The 17,407-nt window shown below is 61.5% G+C and overlaps 2 protein-coding genes across 7 annotated transcripts; both read right to left on the bottom strand.

Annotated features, from left to right (window-relative positions):
- Positions 1 to 6,283: 6,283 nt before the first annotated feature.
- CEND1 (cell cycle exit and neuronal differentiation 1) lies at positions 6,284 to 9,363 on the bottom strand. 2 transcript variants are annotated; one of them, XM_019714806.3, is made up of 2 exons: positions 9,214 to 9,363; positions 6,284 to 7,904 (listed from the first exon to the last, which is right to left on the bottom strand). In XM_019714806.3, the coding sequence occupies exon 2, from the start codon at positions 7,813 to 7,815 to the stop codon at positions 7,357 to 7,359; it is 459 nt and encodes a 152-aa protein (XP_019570365.2). In that variant the 5' UTR covers positions 7,816 to 7,904; positions 9,214 to 9,363; the 3' UTR covers positions 6,284 to 7,356. The 2 variants fall into 2 exon arrangements, with proteins under 2 accessions (XP_019570365.2, XP_019570366.2); XM_019714807.3 differs by having other exon boundaries at positions 9,237 to 9,340.
- A 311-nt stretch (positions 9,364 to 9,674) lies between these two features.
- SLC25A22 (solute carrier family 25 member 22) lies at positions 9,675 to 17,347 on the bottom strand. 5 transcript variants are annotated; one of them, XM_019714793.3, is made up of 11 exons: positions 15,136 to 15,232; positions 14,272 to 14,307; positions 13,939 to 14,057; positions 13,721 to 13,846; positions 13,513 to 13,568; positions 12,591 to 12,681; positions 11,889 to 12,007; positions 11,623 to 11,797; positions 11,381 to 11,535; positions 11,203 to 11,278; positions 9,675 to 11,132 (listed from the first exon to the last, which is right to left on the bottom strand). In XM_019714793.3, the coding sequence occupies exons 3-11, from the start codon at positions 13,956 to 13,958 to the stop codon at positions 10,982 to 10,984; spliced, it is 969 nt and encodes a 322-aa protein (XP_019570352.1). In that variant the 5' UTR covers positions 13,959 to 14,057; positions 14,272 to 14,307; positions 15,136 to 15,232; the 3' UTR covers positions 9,675 to 10,981. The 5 variants fall into 5 exon arrangements, with proteins under 5 accessions (XP_019570352.1, XP_074193075.1, XP_019570349.1 ...); XM_074336974.2 differs by having other exon boundaries at positions 14,159 to 14,307; positions 15,136 to 15,197; XM_019714790.3 differs by lacking the exons at positions 14,272 to 14,307; positions 15,136 to 15,232 and adding an exon at positions 17,195 to 17,347.
- Positions 17,348 to 17,407: the final 60 nt, after the last annotated feature.

Here is a 17,407-nt window from a genome sequence, read left to right as displayed (position 1 = left end):
CTGATTAGATGGCCATCAGCTGTGGCTAGTTGGCTGTCAGCTGTAACCAGTGAGCCATTGGGCACTAATATAACTGCCGTGGCTACGCTGGCTGAAAATGGAGGCTAGCAAGAAGGTGGTGGCTGGGCTAGCAAGCGCGGATTGCAGTTTGCATGGCGGATTGCAGCTAGCAAGTGAGGTTGGTTGGCAGAGAAGTGGGCGGCAGGTTGCAGCTCGTGTGGATCCTGCTTCCCATGTTTCCAACCCAGCCGCCAGCGAGACTATAGTGGTCTGACTGTCCTATTTGTGGCTCTGTAGGTGTTCTTTTTGGCCTCACCATGTCCTGTGTTATGTGGGGAGCAGGAGCTGAGACCCCGCATGACGCCCTGCATGACAGGGCCTCACAGGACACCTGCTGAGTGAGCTCATGTGCCTGAGCGGGAGAGCAGACAACTGCTCAGGGCTCCTGTGCGGGCATCTTCCTGGGTCCATGTGTCATGTGTGCACATGGCCCTGGTCCAGATGGGCACGATTGGGTGTCTCACTGGCTCCCAGTGTGGGCAAGCCTGTGAGGGTGCATCCCATTTGGCATTTGGAGACGGGGTGGGCGCCTGCACAGGTGTGGTGGCGGGGGCCTCGCTAACTAGAAGGCTCACAGTGGGTCTGGTGGTGTCCTGCCTCTCCACGCCTGCCCCAGGGCACGGTGGAGAGAGAATGGACAAGAAGCCCCTGAGTTCCTGCCATGCTGATTGGACCCCACCCCCTGGCTGGGGTTGTCTCTTGCTGCATTGCTGGGCAGCAGCCCCCAGCCCTGTGCACCCGCAGTCCTGCCGCCATGTCTGCCCCTTGACCCTCACACCCACACCCCCAACAGGTGAGGAGCAATGCTCCTCAGACCCTGCGTTAGGGCCGACACCTGCAGCTGATAGGCACACCTGGGCGTGATCGGGCTGCAGAGGTTTGACTGGCAGGGAATGCCTCCTCTTGGTAAAGCAAAGGAGGGCCTCTGGGGACCCAATAGGCCTGCAGCTAGCGGCCCAGGCCTGGGTGACTGCCTCCTGGGAAGGATCAGGCCTGAGGGGGGAAGGGCCTCTCTCCCCAGGGCCCATGTGGGGTGCCCCCTGCCCATCCAAGGCCCTTGCACAGTGAGCACCATACCTGAGGTCCTGAGTGGGGCATACACACCTTACCCAGGCGTGGAGTTAGGGCATCTTCTGCATGTTGTTCAGACACCTCACCACCCGATAGTGAGTGCCCAGGTGGGGCAGGTGAGGGGGGCTGCGGGCACAGGGAGGTGTAGGGAAGCTTTGAACCTGCCAGTTGCCTTTGTTTAGGGACCTGCCACAGGTGTGAGAGGGGTCGCAGGGCGTGGTGTCATGCACCAATGAAGAGGTTTCGTTGTTTGATTTCTGTCTCTGGGAGTTTCTCATGCTGGAGGCCAAGGATGGGCAAGCGGGGGCCATTTCTAGGGGATATTCTGCCCTGTGGGGCTGGCCTGTGCCGCTGGACCTCCAGTCTCCCGGTCATCCCTGCTCCCTTCCCTGGCAATGCTCTCCTTTTTGGAGTACGCCTGGGCCTTTCCCTGGGCTCCTCTGCACTTGCTACTCCTTCTTCTGAAATGCTGGAACTGCTGTCTGCCTGTCAAACTCCTAACTGTACCTCAAAGCCCATGGGCACCAGAGGCACCATCTGCTCAGTCCTTCCTTTCTGAGGACACCCCCACACATAGGGCTGTCCTGAGTTCTCCCTGGTATTTCCTCCTGACCACCGGGTGGACCTCTGATATGGAGGCTGGGGGTTGGGGTTCTCTCTCGTGTAAGGTGTGGGCAGCCTACGTGGTGCCAGGCTCTCCTTTGGATGAGGCTGAACAGGGTGAGGTTTCAACTTACGACGTCTGACAATTAAGTTTGCGAACTTGTTGCACTGATATTGCTAATCATTTTTTGGTATCAGAGGGATTATTCATTATGAATTTGTACCAACTGGACAAACAGTTAACCAAGTTTACTATTTGGAAGCGCTGAAAAGGCTGCATGAAAAAGTTAGATGAAACGACCTGACCTTTTTGCCAACAATTCATGGCTCTTGCATCACGACAATGCACCAGCTCACATGGCACTGTCTGTGAGGGAGTTTTTAGCCAGTAAATAAATAACTGTATTGGAACACCCTCCCTACTCACCTGATCTGGCCCCCAATGACTTCTTTCTTTACCCAAAGAGAAAGGAAATATTGAAGACATTTGGATGACATTCAGGACATCAAAGGTAATATGACGACAGCTCTGATGGCCATTCCAGAAAAAGAGTTCCAAAATTGCTTTGAAGCGTGGACTAGGCGCTGGCGTCAATACATAGCTTCCCAAGGGGAGTCCTTCAAAGGTGGGGGTAGTGATTTTCAGCAATGAGGTATGCAGCACTTTTTCTAGGACGGGTTCGCAAACTTAATTGTCTGACCTCTTAGATCCAAACCTGTGAATGATGCATACCTGAGCTGGGGAGTTGGGGGCAAGTGGCAGCCCCTAAAGCACGGGACTTCTGAGGCCAGGGCAGCAGGCTAGGAGCACAGGGTCCCTTCACCCCCAGTCGGGCATTGGCAGGCTTGGTGAGTGAACAGGAGCAGCTGGTTCCACTGTCTTCCCCCCGCACCTCTAGGCTGGCAGGGCCTGGCTGGAAGATGTCAGCAGGTGGGCAGACAGTAGCATTTGTGGCCTGGCGTGGGGTAATGTGACAGGGAGGCTGGGCCATCCCAATGCCCAGGACATCTGGACAAGGAACACTGGGAGCCTGGGGGGGGTCCAGGGGAGGGCTAAACGAGGCTCGTCTCAAACACACCTGCAGGCTGGGAGGTGCTGGGGGCCGACTGCCAACCTACCCCCAGCCTTTGTTTCCATGTGCCATGGGTGGGTGCCAGGGGTAGGTCCCAGGGATGTCACTTCAGTGCTCTCTGCAACGCCACAAGGCATAAGCTTCCCTCTTGCTGGGACAAGTTCTGTCACTGGGGCCGGCAGGTGGCAGGCAGCATGACCCCTCTGCTCAGCAACCATCTGACAGCCAGTACCGGCTCCACCTGGGTCAAGGACACCAGACGGAGATGTCCAGACACACCTCTGCCTGCCCAGCCCTGGGACCAGGTATGAGGTTGGGGAGCTGGAGCTGAGGGCAGCTGAAGAGCTAGGAGTCAGAGAGTCCCGGCCCCAGCAGCTGGGGTGAGGTGAGGGTCCCGAGCAATGAGTGACCCACCACCTCTGCCCTAATGGAAGAAGAGAGATTCTGGAGGGAAGAAGAGAGATTCCCGAGGCATTGGCCAGCCCTCCCCCCCAAGACATACCATGATGTATTCATGGTGGGGGTCTCCAAGAAGAGTTACACACTCTGGGGGAAGGAAGGGTACTAGAGAGGAAAACAGAAAGGGGACCACACACAACACCTCTGCACCCTTGTACGTGATGCATATGCCCTACGGGGCCCACCTGTGACATATGACATGGGGGTGTGGGACCCATGACGCTGCTGCAGTTGCTGAGAATGCAGAGGCTGAGAGTGGATGTCTCTGGGGAGCCCACGCGGGGCCCCGATCAGGGCAGGGCCTCCCTCAGACAGTGTGTCTGGAGCTGGCGCTGCCCATCTGAGTCCCCTGTTTTCCAGGTGTCCCTGTCAGCCCAATTTGGATTAGCGCGCATTTTTTATACCCTGAATCCCTTTAAATCTGACATATTGTTCCGCCCTTAAAAGTAGTCCTGTGACAAAGATCTTCAAAGCAGCCCTGAGTGTCCCTGGGAGTGTTTTTCATTTTGGAAGTGTACCTACATCACTCAAGTGTGGGGTCTCAAGGAAACAGGCTGAGCACCAGAACCCCACCTGGGGCCCAGGGCCTCAGCTCGCGGGTTCTAACATTCCCAGGAGGAGGTGCTGAGCAAGTAGGAATTAAAAAGGAATAAAGAAACAGGAGATCATTACATAATATCACAAAACGAGAGTCGGTGACACAATGTGGCCTTGTGGGGGGCACAGGCAGACCCAGGTGGCACCACCGTGTGGTGGAGACGGTCCACTTCCTGATGCCAGGCCATCAGAACTGCTGACAGAGAAGAAATTACATCAGGTCTCCAGCTTGCCTCCCACACAAATCCTAAGGTCCAGAAGGATTAAAGACCTAAGTGTGAATAACTGCTGACCACCTTAGACTAGAACCAGGGAGGGTATCCTTCCAACCAAGATCCCAAAAGCTTACATGGTAGAGGGAACAATGGTGACAGGTGACAAACTCAGATTGTAGAACGTCCCCACTCAGGAAACAGTGAGAGGCAAGCCAGCCCAGGAGTGATGGTATTTGCAAAGTGATGGCATTTACAAAGGGTTAGTGTGCAAAACACAGAAACCTACAAATGAACAAGAAGAAGCCATTCCATCCAACAGAAAAATGGACAAATGGCACAACAGGAAAAGTCACAAAAGGCGAAGCCCACATGGTCAAGAACGTCGTGAAAAGGAGCGCATCAGATCAGTGCAAATGAGACCCGGGAGAGGGGCTGCCGACCCATGCAGACATCGCGAGGGAGCCATACTCCCGGAGCCGAGCCCCGGGCACGACGCGGGCAGCACACTGCATGGCCAGCAATCCCACTGCAGGCGTGTATCCGAGAGGGCTAAAGCAGGTCGTGAACACCACATGCCCCTACGGCCACAGCAGCAGCAGTCACAGCGTTGAAAAGGTGGAAGCGGCCAAGGGTCCATGGCTGGAGCAACAGGTGCACAAAACATGGTCCCTCCACGCAGTGGAATGTCACTCAGCCTTAACAAATAGGGACTGTGACACCCACTACAAGGTAGACGGACCCGAAGGACATTGTGCTGAGTGAAATGAGCCCGTTACAGAAGCACATATCCTGGGTGAACCCCCTTACATGAAGCCCCCAGAGTAGTCAGATTCCTAGACAGGAAGTAGGAGGGCAGGTGCCAGGGACTGGGGGAGGGGCACCGGGAGTTGGGGGCAGTTTCCATTTTGTAAAATGAAGATGGATGGAGGTGATGGTCGTCCAACAGTGTGAATGTACTTAATGCCACTGAGTTGTGCACTTAAAAGGTTAAAATAAAATGGTACGTTCCTTGTTCTGTATATTTTACCACAATAAAAAGAAAGGTGTGCACACACACCTGAGACCCAGGGCACAAAACGTGTTACAAGACTTGCATTACCACTTGGTCTAAAGTTGCAAAAAGTTGGAAACAACCTCCACATCCCTCAGTGGGGAATGAATAAATGAAAGCAGGTGGCCTTGTGGGTGTAACAGCACCGCGTCCGAAGGCCTGACCGGACTTCCTATGGTCAACGACAGAGCCCAGCCTCACAGACCTTTGCTCCCTCCCCAAATCCCCTAAAGTGTCAGAAGGGTGTTTTTGTTGGTTTGTTTCTAAGGCACAAGCCACAGAATGAAGAGCCTGGGAAAGGGGACCCGACTGCAGGAGTGTGGCAAGTGACTGTCTCCTGGCACCTGTGCGCGGGGTGGGTGGGCTGCAAACTGGAGGGGTGGGCACTGTGTGCCCCTCCTGGGTGGTCAGCCTCAGGCCCAGTGGCTTGTGGCAGCAGGAACAGTGGGCCCACGTGGGGTGTCAGGCCTGTTTTGGAAGCTCTTGGGACTTACCTGGGCCTGACATGTGGGTGCACTGACAGGGTGTACTGCTCTAGGAGGGTGGTGCAGGGAGGACCAGCTCAAAGGCTGGAGGAGGGGGGCAGGGGCCCAGGGTGACAAAGCCCCCAGGAGTGCTTCTGGGGCCCAGCTGGGTCTTGCTCCCCAGCCCATGCCCCGACAGCCCCACCCACAGCTGGGGTCACAGGGAGACCTGGCCAGTTGGACACCAGGCCAGAGTGAGCTCAGGAAGCTGTAGGTGGGAGGTGATGAGAGGAGAAAATCCCCCACCCCCGCAGCCTCCTCTGAGCCTCCTTCCAAGGATGGGGACTCTCTGTAAAGAGGGGTGGAGAAAGGGCTGCTCTTCCCCTGGCCAGAGCCCAGACCGAGGAGCGAGATCCTCCTTCCCCACCGCACACCCTTGCTAGCAGCCCGGGCCTGGGGGTACCCTGCAGCCCCTGGGTGCCCATCTAGGGTCACGGTGGGCAGGGAGGCCGGGCTGTGCCTGTCTGGGACAGCAGGGCCCAGGAAGAGCTGTGGACAGAGCCCACCAGGACCAAGGAGGTGACTGGGAGGACCAGGGAGAAGCACCTTTCTCTGGAAATGTGACCCCCACACCCCGACAGGAGGGGGCCCTGCCTCTCCCGGCCACATGCAGGTGAGGACGCCAGCCCAGCCTTTAGACAGTAGTTTATTGTAGCCTCAGCCTCCACTCCAGCCCAGGGTTCCAGTGGCCAGCGGGCCAGGCAAGGGCACCTCGGGTTCCCACAGTGCCAACCGCCACCCTCCAGAGCCTGGGCCAAGCTGGGACCAGATGCGATAAGGAGGAGCCGCACTGCACTGTCTCCCTGCAGGCACAATGCGGAGTGGGTGTGGGCGCCGGTCACCCACCAAGCGCTTCTACTCTACCTGTGTTATTGCATTTATACGCTTGTTAGACTCAAAAGACGCTGGGTGAGGCAGGAGGGGCCTGTGTGGGGCCTAGGCAGACGCTACTCCACCCCCTCCCTGCCAGGCTCTCAGCTGCTTCCAGGACAATTGCCACAGGATGGGGAGGAGGCTCAGGGCAGGAGGTGCGGTGGCCCCAGGCTCAGGAGCTCCCCTCGGCCACAAGCTAGAAGGTGAACTGTGGGAGCCTCTCCAAAGACTGGTCTTTGGGTTCTCTACCTACCCTGCTAGGGAGCAGGCGACAGGCAGAGGTGTTGTGGAAGCTCTGCCAATGGGACCGCCTGCCTCTTGGCAGCCCCACTGCCGTGGCTCACGCAGACAGACACCGCCCCCTCCCTCCAGCTGCAAGCAAAGAGCAGAAGAGGGGAGAGTGAGACAGCCACACCCTTTAATGGCCCACACAGGGCTGGGCCAGGTCAGGTCCCATCCCCGACCCCTGCCAGCCTTGGGGGCTCCCTCCTGCCCTGGGGGCTCGTTAGGAAGCTGCTGCTAGGAAGCCCTCAGGACCACTGGGGCCCCTTGGGACAGGCTGGCACAGTGAGCGTGCCCACAGGTAGGTGGCCACATTCAGGGCCCACCCCTTCCGCTGCCCTCAGATGCCTTGGCCCTGAGCCCTCTGCCCCGTCTGCCCAGGAGGCTGGGAGGGGCCTGCCCATCTCTCCGTCTGTGTGGACATGGGGGCGTGTCTATATATATGTTATTTGTGTATGTGTGGGTAGATAGCTGTGTGTGAATTCAGCATGCACTAGACTCCCTAGTCTGTACAGGGACTGGCTGGGTCCCCAGCTGGGTACCAGCCATCATTTTTTCCGGGCCAGGAAGATCACACCGAGAATCAGGGCCGCAGCTGCCATAGCCACCCCCCCAGCCACCAGCAGGGGCGTTAAGTTCTCGAAGGGGCAGGGACCTCGGCCCCCTGGCCCCCCATTGGGGGCCTCGTCCTCCTCAGCCCCATCTCCAGGGCCCTTGGGCTCCGGGGATGCATTGGGGTTGCTGGGGGCTGCGGGGGCCGTGGGGGCCGGCTTCAGGTTGCTATGGTTGTTGAGAAGAGCAGGATCTGCCTTGGCTGGAGTCTTCTTGGCAGGTGGTGGGGTGGGGGCCGCAGGGGGCTCCTGCTTCTCCACTTGGGCCTCCTTCTTCCCAGGCTTTGCCGAGGGGGCTTTCCCATCTGCAGCCGGGGGGCCTCTGACTTCAGCACCGGCCTGGGCCACCTTGGTGTCAGGCTTGGGGCTGCTGGCTGACTTCCCTCTGGACTCCATGGCTGCGGTGCTGTGTGGGGCTTGTGTGCACAGGCGAGTGGCTGGACCACAGCTGCTCAGGACAGTTCACCTCTGGGCATTACATGGGCCTGGAGGGAGATACAGTGAGGCCCTTCTGTCCAGCCCCCACCACCTTGTCCCTGTAGAGACACCGCCCAGTTCTCTGGACAACCCCCCACCACCACCAGGAGCCCAGGTTCAGAATCTCCTCTTCCAGGGCCTGGCCTCCACCCATCCCCAACCACTCCCTGAGAAACCTCTCCAACCACATAGGCGGGGCCCACATGGGCTGGGGATATGGGGGGTGAGACTAGCTAGAGGCCACAGTTTCCTCGTCTGTAGAATGGTCTTGCCCACACATGTGCTATGTCCATCACACTGGCCCAGGTAGGGGTCCCGGACAGGGGAGTGAGAGCCTACCCAGCCCTGAGGAAGGTATGCTGTCAGGGGAGAGGGACAGTGGCCAGGGTGGGCCTGGGCAGATCCAACCGTGTATCCTTCTCAGAAGGGGGACTGGGTCCAAGTGGAGGGGGGTCAGGGCAGGGTGGGTGGGAACCTGGGCCTGGGCTCTCTGGTGCTGGCAGGTGAGGAGTGGGCCCAAGGCCACCAGGACCTGGATTCGACAAACCTGAGGCATCTCCCAGGAGGCTGGAGAAGCCAGGAGAGCAGAGACAGGCCCGTGCTTCCCGGCAGGCCATCTGCCCCTGCCCAGCTCCTGGCGCCCACTCCCAGCACTGGCCTCACCTACTCCAGCTCAAGGGCAGGGCGTCCTTCCTAAGCTGGAGGCTGCACCTGCCTCAGGGGGCAGAGGGGATTAGCCTGGGGTGGGCATGTGCCCTGTCAATCAGCCTCAGCATGTGGGCCAGGCAGAGGATGGGGGTCTGGGCTGTAGGGAAGGCCTGGCTGGGATCCTTAATGTCCAGGGCGGCGGGGTGTGTGGACTGGGTGATCCCTCCCTGCAGACCTAGACACCACCTGTCTGCCTCTCGCTTGAGAGGGTGAGAAACCCCCACCCCTACCTCCAGGGAGCGGGGGCCATGACAGCCCCGGTTGCTCACCCTGGCCAGGCACACTAACCACACCGAAGGTTACCTGAAGGTCACAGCATGATGGGGGTATCCCAGGGAGCCTCAGCAGCCCCTCACCCCCTGCCGTTCTGGAGGGGCATCCAGCTGCTGAGAGTCAAGTCTACAAGGGGCAGGTGGTCTGCCTCCCCCGACCTACCCTCGGGTGTTTTTAGCTCACACTGATGTTACCCGGTTGCCCCCTCCCCCTCCCCGGGCTGCTGTGCCTGGGAGAGTGATGACCTTTAAGGCTGGGAACGGCCGCTTCGCCCCGCGGGCCCCTGCGCCCCCATCCCGCCCTGGCCCCAGGCCGCGGAGCCCCCTGCCGCCTTACGCTGATGCTCCGGGCTCTCCCACCTCCGCGCTGCGCGCTCTTCCTGGGGCCACGACAGGCGGCGGGCGGCGGCTGCGGATGCAAGGACTGGGAGTTTCCCACAATGCCGTGCTCCCGGCGCAGTAAGTTGGGGGCGGGACGCACCAGCGCTGGCTCCGCCCTCGCCCTCCCTCTCCCTCTGGCGCCGCAGCGCCCCGGAATGACTGGGAACTCTGGGGCCCGCAAACCCAGCTCCGCTTTTTAATCCCAAGGATGGTTTAGCGTCAAGGAGGTGAGGAACTCAGGCTTTCCTTCCTGCAACCCCAACGCAGGCAGACTGCGCGGGAATCAGGAGGCGATCCCTCCCAGGACCCCTGCCAGGCCAATGTGCCCCTCGGTGGACCCAGGCCTCCAGGAGAGGAGCCAGTTACAAGGGGGGCTGCCTTCCCCCCAGCCCCTAACAGAGTTTGAGCGAGGACGCGTCTACTTAGAATATTTATTTATCTTCTTACATGACAAGACACAAAAAATCACTTCTTAAAACTCCTCAAAAGAAAAAAAATATAAATCTGTAAGCAGCAGCCTCAGCTTCCAAGGTACAGATGTGATGGGAGCAACGGTGAACTGGGGGCCAGGACTGAGCCCCAGGTAGTGTCACTGGGAAGGGGCCTCCTCCAGAGGGCCTGGGTGGGGGGACACAGCACCAGCACGTAAGGACCAATCACCAACATGATCACGTGGGGGAGTGCCTGCCTCAATTCACAACGTGGATGAGTCTGGGAGCCAGGAGCACAGAGGGGTGCGATGTGGTCAAGGGCCTTATGTAGAGGCTTGGAGAGCGGAGTGGGCCCTGAAGGCGCAGCTCCTGGCCCCCCCACCCCCACAAGCAGAGTGGGTGCCCCCATACCGGTCTCCGTGTATGCCCTTACCCCTGGCCAATCCCGCACCTGGGGTGCGGGTCTCAGAGAGGGGTCAACTGAAGGTGCAGCAAGAGGGGCTAGGCTGGAGCACTAAATTCCTGGACGAGGTCAGCGGGGAGCCGAGGGCACACACAGCACACACAGCGCTGACCAGGTGGGAAGGGCAGCGGCCCCCACAGCCGCAGTCGGGAGCCGGCTCCTTACAGTATTCACACGCACACACAGACCTCATGTGCTCTGCGCCTCCAGCCTGGGGTGGGGCACAGGGGCCCAACAGGATCGGTGCTGGGTCCCACATTGGGGAGGGGGTTCCCTGGGAGTCAGTACTCAGTGTGAGCCCCCAACTTGGGATTCCTGGCTCAATATGGGGGGCAGGAGACCCCAATCCTCCTGCAAGGCTGGCGGAGGTGAGAACAGCAGCAGAGGAGGTCTGGACTGACGGATGGAGGGCTGGGCAGAGCCACTTGTGCTCGGCAAGTTAATAAATAGGTTTGTGCAGCGTCCCCTTTGTGGATGAGGGGCCACGCCTCGGGGACGGGCTGGTAGCCTGGAGGGTAGGATCCAGCTTGCCCAGCCCACGCCTGGAGGCCTCCAGCCCAGAGACCAGCTCTGATCCGGGGGTGTTCAGGCCGGGTGGGAGCTGGGGCAGGGCTGGCTCCAGGAATGTAAAGATTTCTGCGGTTTCTACATAAATAAGACGTTGATCCCAGTGGTTGTGCAAGCAGGACCCCTCGGGGTTTGTGTGTGGACCCTGCACCCCTTCCACGTGGGAAGGGGTGGGAGAGACTTCCCTTGCTCAGTCCTGGGCAGGCCACCTGGCCCCAGCCCCACTCTGGTCCCGCTTGGTGTGGGCGCGGGGTGGCCTGGGCTCAGGGCTGGGGGTGCTGCAGCCCCAGCAGGGCCTCTGCGATGCCCAGGAAGTAGACCACCTGGGCGATGCCAAACAGGGGGGCGATGACCAGCGCACGGCAGTAAGCGCCCTTCAAGAAGGCCGAGGGGCCCTCGTGCCGCAGGATTTTCCTGTGGGGAAAGGGGATTAGAGCTGTGCTGGGTCCCATGGCCCCTACCTGCTCTGGCAGGCCTCACCCACCTGGCACAGTCCAGGAACCCAGAGTAGGTGTCCTCGTTGACCCCACGCTGGAGCGACTGCAGCCTCGTCTTCACCACTGCAGGGGGGCGTGTGTCAGCCAGCATGGGGGTTCACTCACCTCCAACCCCACCCCCTAAGCACCCCGCCCCCAGCCTGGGACCCAAGCCCAGGCACTGACCATCACAGGGGTTGACAGCCACAGCGGCCGTACTCCCGGCCACACAGCCGGCCAGGAAGGACACGTAGAAGGGAGACTTCTCCCCGGACGCCGGCTGGCCCAGCTGGTTCAAGTTGGCAAAGAGGGGGAAGTACACGATGGAGAAGGGGACGTCCCTGTGGGGGAGGCGGGGGTGACCAGGAGGTGTGGGGAGGGCCTCCCTCTTCCCTCCTCCCTCCTCCAGGCCTCCCTGGCCCTCCCACCTGAGCAGTGTGGCCCCCAGTCCCTTGTAGAGGCCAGCAACGCCACGGCTGCGGAGCAGGTCCCGGGTCAGCTGGGTGGCTGTGGGCCGAGTGATGCTCGGAGCCTCTGCCGAGGGCTGGGCACCCCCCTGGGTTGAGAGCTGGGCCTGGGCAGCCAGTATCTTTTTCTGGGCAGCTGGGGAGAAAGGGGACAGGCCTGTTTGTCTTCCTCCGAGTGCGAAATGGGGGCAGGGGACGGGGTGCCCCACTGCTCCCCACAGCCTCACCGATGCGGCCTGCGTCCTGAAGCTGGATCTTAAGCATCTCCATGGGGGTGGTCACGATGACCTGGCAAGTACCAGCCCCGCAGCCTGCCAGCATCTCCCTGTACAGGGTCAGCTTCTGCCTGCAGCGGAGCGGATGGGGGCCACGGTGAAAAGCCGCAGCCCTTCCGCCCAGAGCTGCCCGCTGCGCCCACCAGGGGCAGTGGAGGCAGACGCAGCCCTATGGGCACAGTACCCCCAGCCTGACACACCCCTCGAGGCCCTCCAGCTACGGGCACCGAGCCCAACAGACAGATGGCCCCACGGCAGGGCCTGGGAAGGGTGGCGGGACCATTCTCAAGCAGAGAGAAATGGAGAAGCTGGGGGTCTCCAGTGCCCTAAGGGCTACACTTTCAGCCCCACCCTCTGGTGACCCAGGAAAGCTGGTCAGTGCCCCCAAATTCCAGCCTGCAGGGGAGGCAGGCCGTGACTGGGGGCCAAGGACCACTGGGGCCTGAGCAGCACTGACTCACCATCTGCCTCACTCCTCCCAAAGCAGGGGGCAGGGAGGACAGAGGAGCAGCAGCAGAGGGAGGCCCTGCAAGGTCAAGGTGAGGGATGGCAGGGTAGAGCCCTCGTCCTCGGTTGGTTGGGAGGCACAGAACCCTCCCCCTTATGACCTTGGCTCCCGGGAGGCAGCCCTCCTGGCAGGGCCAAGCCCCTCACCCATCCTTGGAGAGCTGATATCGAAAGAAGTCGTTAGCTGCCAGTTTGATGGCCTTCTCAGGAGTGACGAGTGTCAGGTTCACTGCAGCTCCTGTGGGGTACGTGGTGGGGGGGCACAGGCAGATCAGTGGTCCAGGCGGGAGGCTCTCAGCCAGCACACTGGCCTCCCAGCTGGCTGGCAGAGTTCTACCCGTCACTCCTTGGCTGCCTCCTCCTGCCCTCTCACCCACATTTGTGCCAGGCGGGGGCGGGAACCAGGCGGGATAGGGCAGCGCCTCCTTCTCCAGGCACTGCTTGCCCTCCCCCATGGTCCTCCCGCTGCAGCCGGGTGGGCCTCCCTGGGGAACACCTCCCCTGGGAGACAGAAAGGGCTCGCAGTACCAGGGCACTGGGTAGAGGACAGGTGTACATGGCTGTGTCTAGCTTGGTGGGTGGGGGCCGGTGAGGCAATGGCAAATCCCCCTCGGTAGGAAGGGCTCAGGGCTGCACAGCATCTGGGCAAATCCAGGCTTGGGGACTGTTTAAGCTGCTTTGCAGTAATGCTCCCCTCCTGCCCTCCATCCCGGTCTCCCAGCAGACAGGGTCCTGCCTGTCCCAGAAGTCAGGGGCGGGGGCTGCGAGCACCGTAGATGACACAGTGTCCTGCCATGCTGGGAGCTGGTAGTAAGTCAGGGATGGGGGGGATATCTGGGAAGACTGGGGTGCTGAGAACGGCCACTCCCCAGAGATCCCACCCCAGCACTCAGGGCCGGGCTGATGGCCCCCAATGCAGGTTCAACCAGCCCCCATGGGACATGTCCACCCTTACACCCCAAGCCCAGGCCTGCTGCCCCCTGCCTTCCCACCTGCCTCCCAGCCACTAGGGCGGCCCCCTTGAGGCTGCGGGAGTGTGCTCCCCAGGCCTGCCCATCCCGAGCCTCACCACGGTACATGCCGAAGTAGCCCTCTGAGCGGATAGTCTTGATGAGGCAGTCAGACCTGCAGCCAAGGGATGGGGTGAGCCCTGTCCCAGGAAGGTGTTCCCCCAGGCCTGCCCTGCCCTCGGTTTCCCCCTTTGTTAAACAGGATGGCGGAACCCAGGAGCCGGAGCCTCACCCTGCCCCCATGCCCACGGCCCACCAGACACTCACATGCTGGTGTACATGCGCTGACCATTCTGCTGGTTCTGCAGCCTTGTCTTGGCCAGGTCGATGGGGAACACGCAGGTGACCCCAATCAGCCCGGCAATGCCGCCATTGATGAGTTTGGCTGGCAGACTGTGGGCAGAGGGAGTGTCAGGACCTATGGGCCATAGGGCAGGGGGCTGGGGAGGGTGGGGCCACCCCACAAGGCAGGGCTGCATTCTGACCTGATCTGCTTATCAGCCATTTAAGTGAGTCACTCAGAAGCGGCAGGTGGGTGGGTGGGATGGAGTGAGGAGGGATGGTCCTCCACTTGCTGGGGAATTTTAAAACCACTGTTTCAGTCCTGGAAAGAGGGCACTGGAATCAGTGGGGGTGGGATGGACCACTCAGAGGCACAGCAGGGAACAGGCTCCTCCCCCACCACCGGCAAGACACCAATGTGACCTGGGGGTGCGGCCAGGGGGAGGTGCCAGCCACCCGGTTTCCCCTCAAGGTCCCCCACCCCCACCGGTGGCAGTGGCGGCGTCTTCCCAGCACCTGCTCACGCTCACACTCACGTGCACAGGGAGCACAGCCTTTAAAGGGCCAGGCACCTGGAGAGGAGACAGCGGCAGGGGCAGGGGTTGGCAGGAAGGGGCCAATTTGCCAGCTGGGGCTCCTGGACCCTGGACTGGGCTGCAGCTCCGCCCCAACCTTGGGCAGAGGCAGCTGGGCGGGCCTCTTCAGGAAGCGGTTGGAGTCTCCTCACGGGCTCCTTCCTGGCGCCCCAGGAACCCCTACCTGGGCTCAGCTCACAGCTGCCCAGGGAAACGCTGCCACCTCAGGTGCAGCCCCCACTCCCTTAGCAACTCCACGGACCCCCGGACATCCCCTTCCCTCGCTGGACCCCCAGACATCCCCTTCCCTCGGACAAGCACCTTTCTCACCCACACTCAGCCCTGCCCCGCCTCCACCGCCCTCTCCACCCCTCCCAGGAATTTCATTCCCAGACAGACACACACACAAGGACCTGTGACCAGGACCTCTGCAAGCCTCAGGGGTGTGTGGGGGCACAGGGGCGGGTCAGCTGACCTTCTGAGGCTCCCTGTAGTTGGTCCCCTCATCTACTCTAGGGCCGCAGGAGGAGTCCCTCTCACTAGGGGCAGGGCTAGGGAGCCAGAGCCCGCCCTGGGGCTTCCCATGGGAGGCACAGCCATCAAAACTGAGTTGTGGGGGCCTCCCGCCGCCCGGCCCCCCGAGGCCAGCTGTCACCGGTTAGCCAGCAGCACCGCCACGCAGGGTCACCCAGCTGGCTTACAAATGCGATCCCTCTGAGGACTGATGACCTTCACCTCAGCTTTCCCAGGCCAGGCCTCACGCCCTCTCCCCGGCTGCCCACCCCCACTAGACCCCACCATCCCTGCTGCCTCTGGTCCGCTCACCCGAGGTGCACAGATCTCGCTCCTCTGAGACCACAGCCTGCCGGCTAAGCTCACAGAGACCTAGCGCTGAGGGAGGTGCAGCCACGGGGATTAGCCACGGGGATTGGCTGCGGGGATTGGCCTCCGGGCGGGGTGGGGCGGGCCTGGGAGGGGACGACTTTCTCTTTCACTTTGGGTTCCCTACAGCTGTGGGAGAAGGGATGAGAAGGGGTGTGACAGCTTCTGGGAGGCACGGCTCAGCCTCAGAGCCCCCACAGCCCACAGGGCAGCGAGTCCAACTCACACTGATCCAGCCAAGCCAGGCCAGCCGCCCCGGCTGCCCCATGGGTTCTGCAGCTTGCAGGCTACCTGTATAGGGCCCTGGACCCCTGAGGACGGGCCTTTCTGTGCTCAAGCCCCCATGGGGCTCTGCTGGGGAATGGGAGCCATGGGGTGGAGATGGGTCAGGGCTCATAGCTGTCTGTGGGACTCGAGTGTCCTTTGGGGGAAGGTACATTTCAGGGAAACCTGGTGCTGGGTTTCAGAGGAAGACACTCCTGTCCACTGGAAAGGACAGGGAAGGGGTGGCTGGCTGTCAGGGGCCACTGGCTGCCACCCACAGGCCTGCTCACCTGGCAGGTCCAGAGATCATGCGAACCGGCACTCCCTGAGCCCTCTGCCCTAAGCCCCCACCACCCCACACACACACCCTGTGTCAGGGACCTGCTTATCTGTGCAGCAGCCTGCATAGTAGTCTGACCTCTGAGCTTCAACCTGACCTCCCTCCCCACCTCTCCCACCCCACCCTCCTGGTACAGACTGGCCACAGTCAGCTCTCTCTGCTGCCCAAGACCCTTAGGGGCAGAGGCTACATCCCGACTCTGGTCTCCTAGGTCTCGCCCTGCCCTCAGGGGACTGAACAAACACTGACTCCCCTAGCGTCACCAGACCCCACCTTCTGTCTGGGGTTAGGGACACCTAGATGACAGGGGTCCTGGAAGTCAGACCACCTAAGATAGGAAAGGGAACAGTTGTCCCAGGAAGAGAGGCAGGCCTGAGAAAAGAGTCAGCCCTAGGGCCGGTGTCACAAACTGCAGGCTGGAGGGGGGGAGGCCCGACCAGGAACAGTGAGAGTGAGGGGGTCTGCCTGGGGAGGACGGGGGAGATGTCCTCTGGACCCTGAGTACCCCGTTTTCTGTCCTCACTCCGTGGTTTCCACCCCTTGCTTATGAGACAGCTGTAGAGAGCCCTCCCTTGCACCCCATGTTGCCATAGAAACCGGGCAGCCCCAGCCAGGACCGAAGCCCAGGGTTGGCAACCTTCACTGTCCACCCTCTGCTTCCATAGCCAGGTAACCCTTGGGCCTGTCAGGCTGTGAACAGAGAGCACCTACTGGACGATGCTTCTTCCAGACCCCCAGGCAAAATCTCACACAAATGAAGACGCTTTGCTCATCCACCCCCAAGAAACGCGATGGAGGTGAGGCTCAGAGTCTGGGACCGGCCACTCCTCCCCATTCCACCTCCCCCAGTCCCTTTCCCCTGGGGAGGTGCTTTCTGTCCTGCCGGATTAGAGGCCCCAACTCAGTAGACAAAGGAGGCAGGACGGGTGGGGGCCCCGGGCTCCCCTCGGAGGCGGGCTCAGCCCTGTCCTGTTGGACGAGGTCCAGACGTGGTCCCAGAGGGCCACGCTGTCCTCCGCCAGGCGATGGCGACTCAAGCCACGCACGTGTCCACACACGTCCGGCGGGGTCCCACGTGTGCCCCCTCCGAGACACACACACACACACACACACACACACACACACACGGCCTGGCATCTGCTTTCTGGGCTTCGACCCCACGCTCCTACCTCGCGGGGACACATGTGCGCAGGGAGCGCGTCCGCCACCGCCCGGGGCCGAGCACGGCCTCCCACACCCGAGCGGCAGCGGATCCGCGCATCCGCCGACCAGGGCCCCACCGGAGCCGCCTCGTCCAGGCAGTTGTCACCTCCCCGGGCCGCCTCCGCGCCCCTCTACCCCGCAGCCGGACCGCACTCGGGTGGGCGCAGTGGAAGGGAGCGGCCAGCGGGCACTCACCGCGCTCTGCCACCGCCGCCGCGCTCGCCTCCCCGCCGCGCCGCGCACCCCGCTGCATAGGCGCGTCGGCCCGGCGCCGCGCGCGCTCCGCCCCCGGCCCTCGGCAGCACGCGCGCTGCGGCTCCCCCTCCTGGCCGCCGCGGCCACTACTCCGGGCCGGGCCGCAGCCCCGCGCCAGCCCGCACCGTGGCCAAGCCGCGGGTCCCCAAGAGC

This window comes from Rhinolophus sinicus, chromosome 14 (genome assembly GCF_057876585.1).
Source record: "Rhinolophus sinicus isolate RSI-liver-muscle chromosome 14, RSI-T2T, whole genome shotgun sequence".
NCBI lineage: Eukaryota > Metazoa > Chordata > Mammalia > Chiroptera > Rhinolophidae > Rhinolophus > Rhinolophus sinicus.
This window is presented reverse-complemented; position numbering and strand designations above follow the sequence as displayed.

Excerpts from the sequence above, each read along its gene's own strand:
- CEND1 (XM_019714806.3), bottom strand. The coding sequence starts at position 7,815 with ATGGAGTCCAGAGGGAAGTCAGCCAGCAGCCCCAAGCCTGACACCAAG.
- SLC25A22 (XM_019714790.3), bottom strand. The coding sequence starts at position 13,958 with ATGGCTGATAAGCAGATCAG. Across the intron at positions 11,536-11,622 it reads CTGGGGGCCACACTGCTCAG|GGACGTCCCCTTCTCCATCG; the intron begins GTGGGAGGGCCA and ends CCTCCCCCACAG. Across the intron at positions 11,133-11,202 it reads GGGTTCCTGGACTGTGCCAG|GAAAATCCTGCGGCACGAGG; the intron begins GTGGGTGAGGCC and ends CTTTCCCCACAG.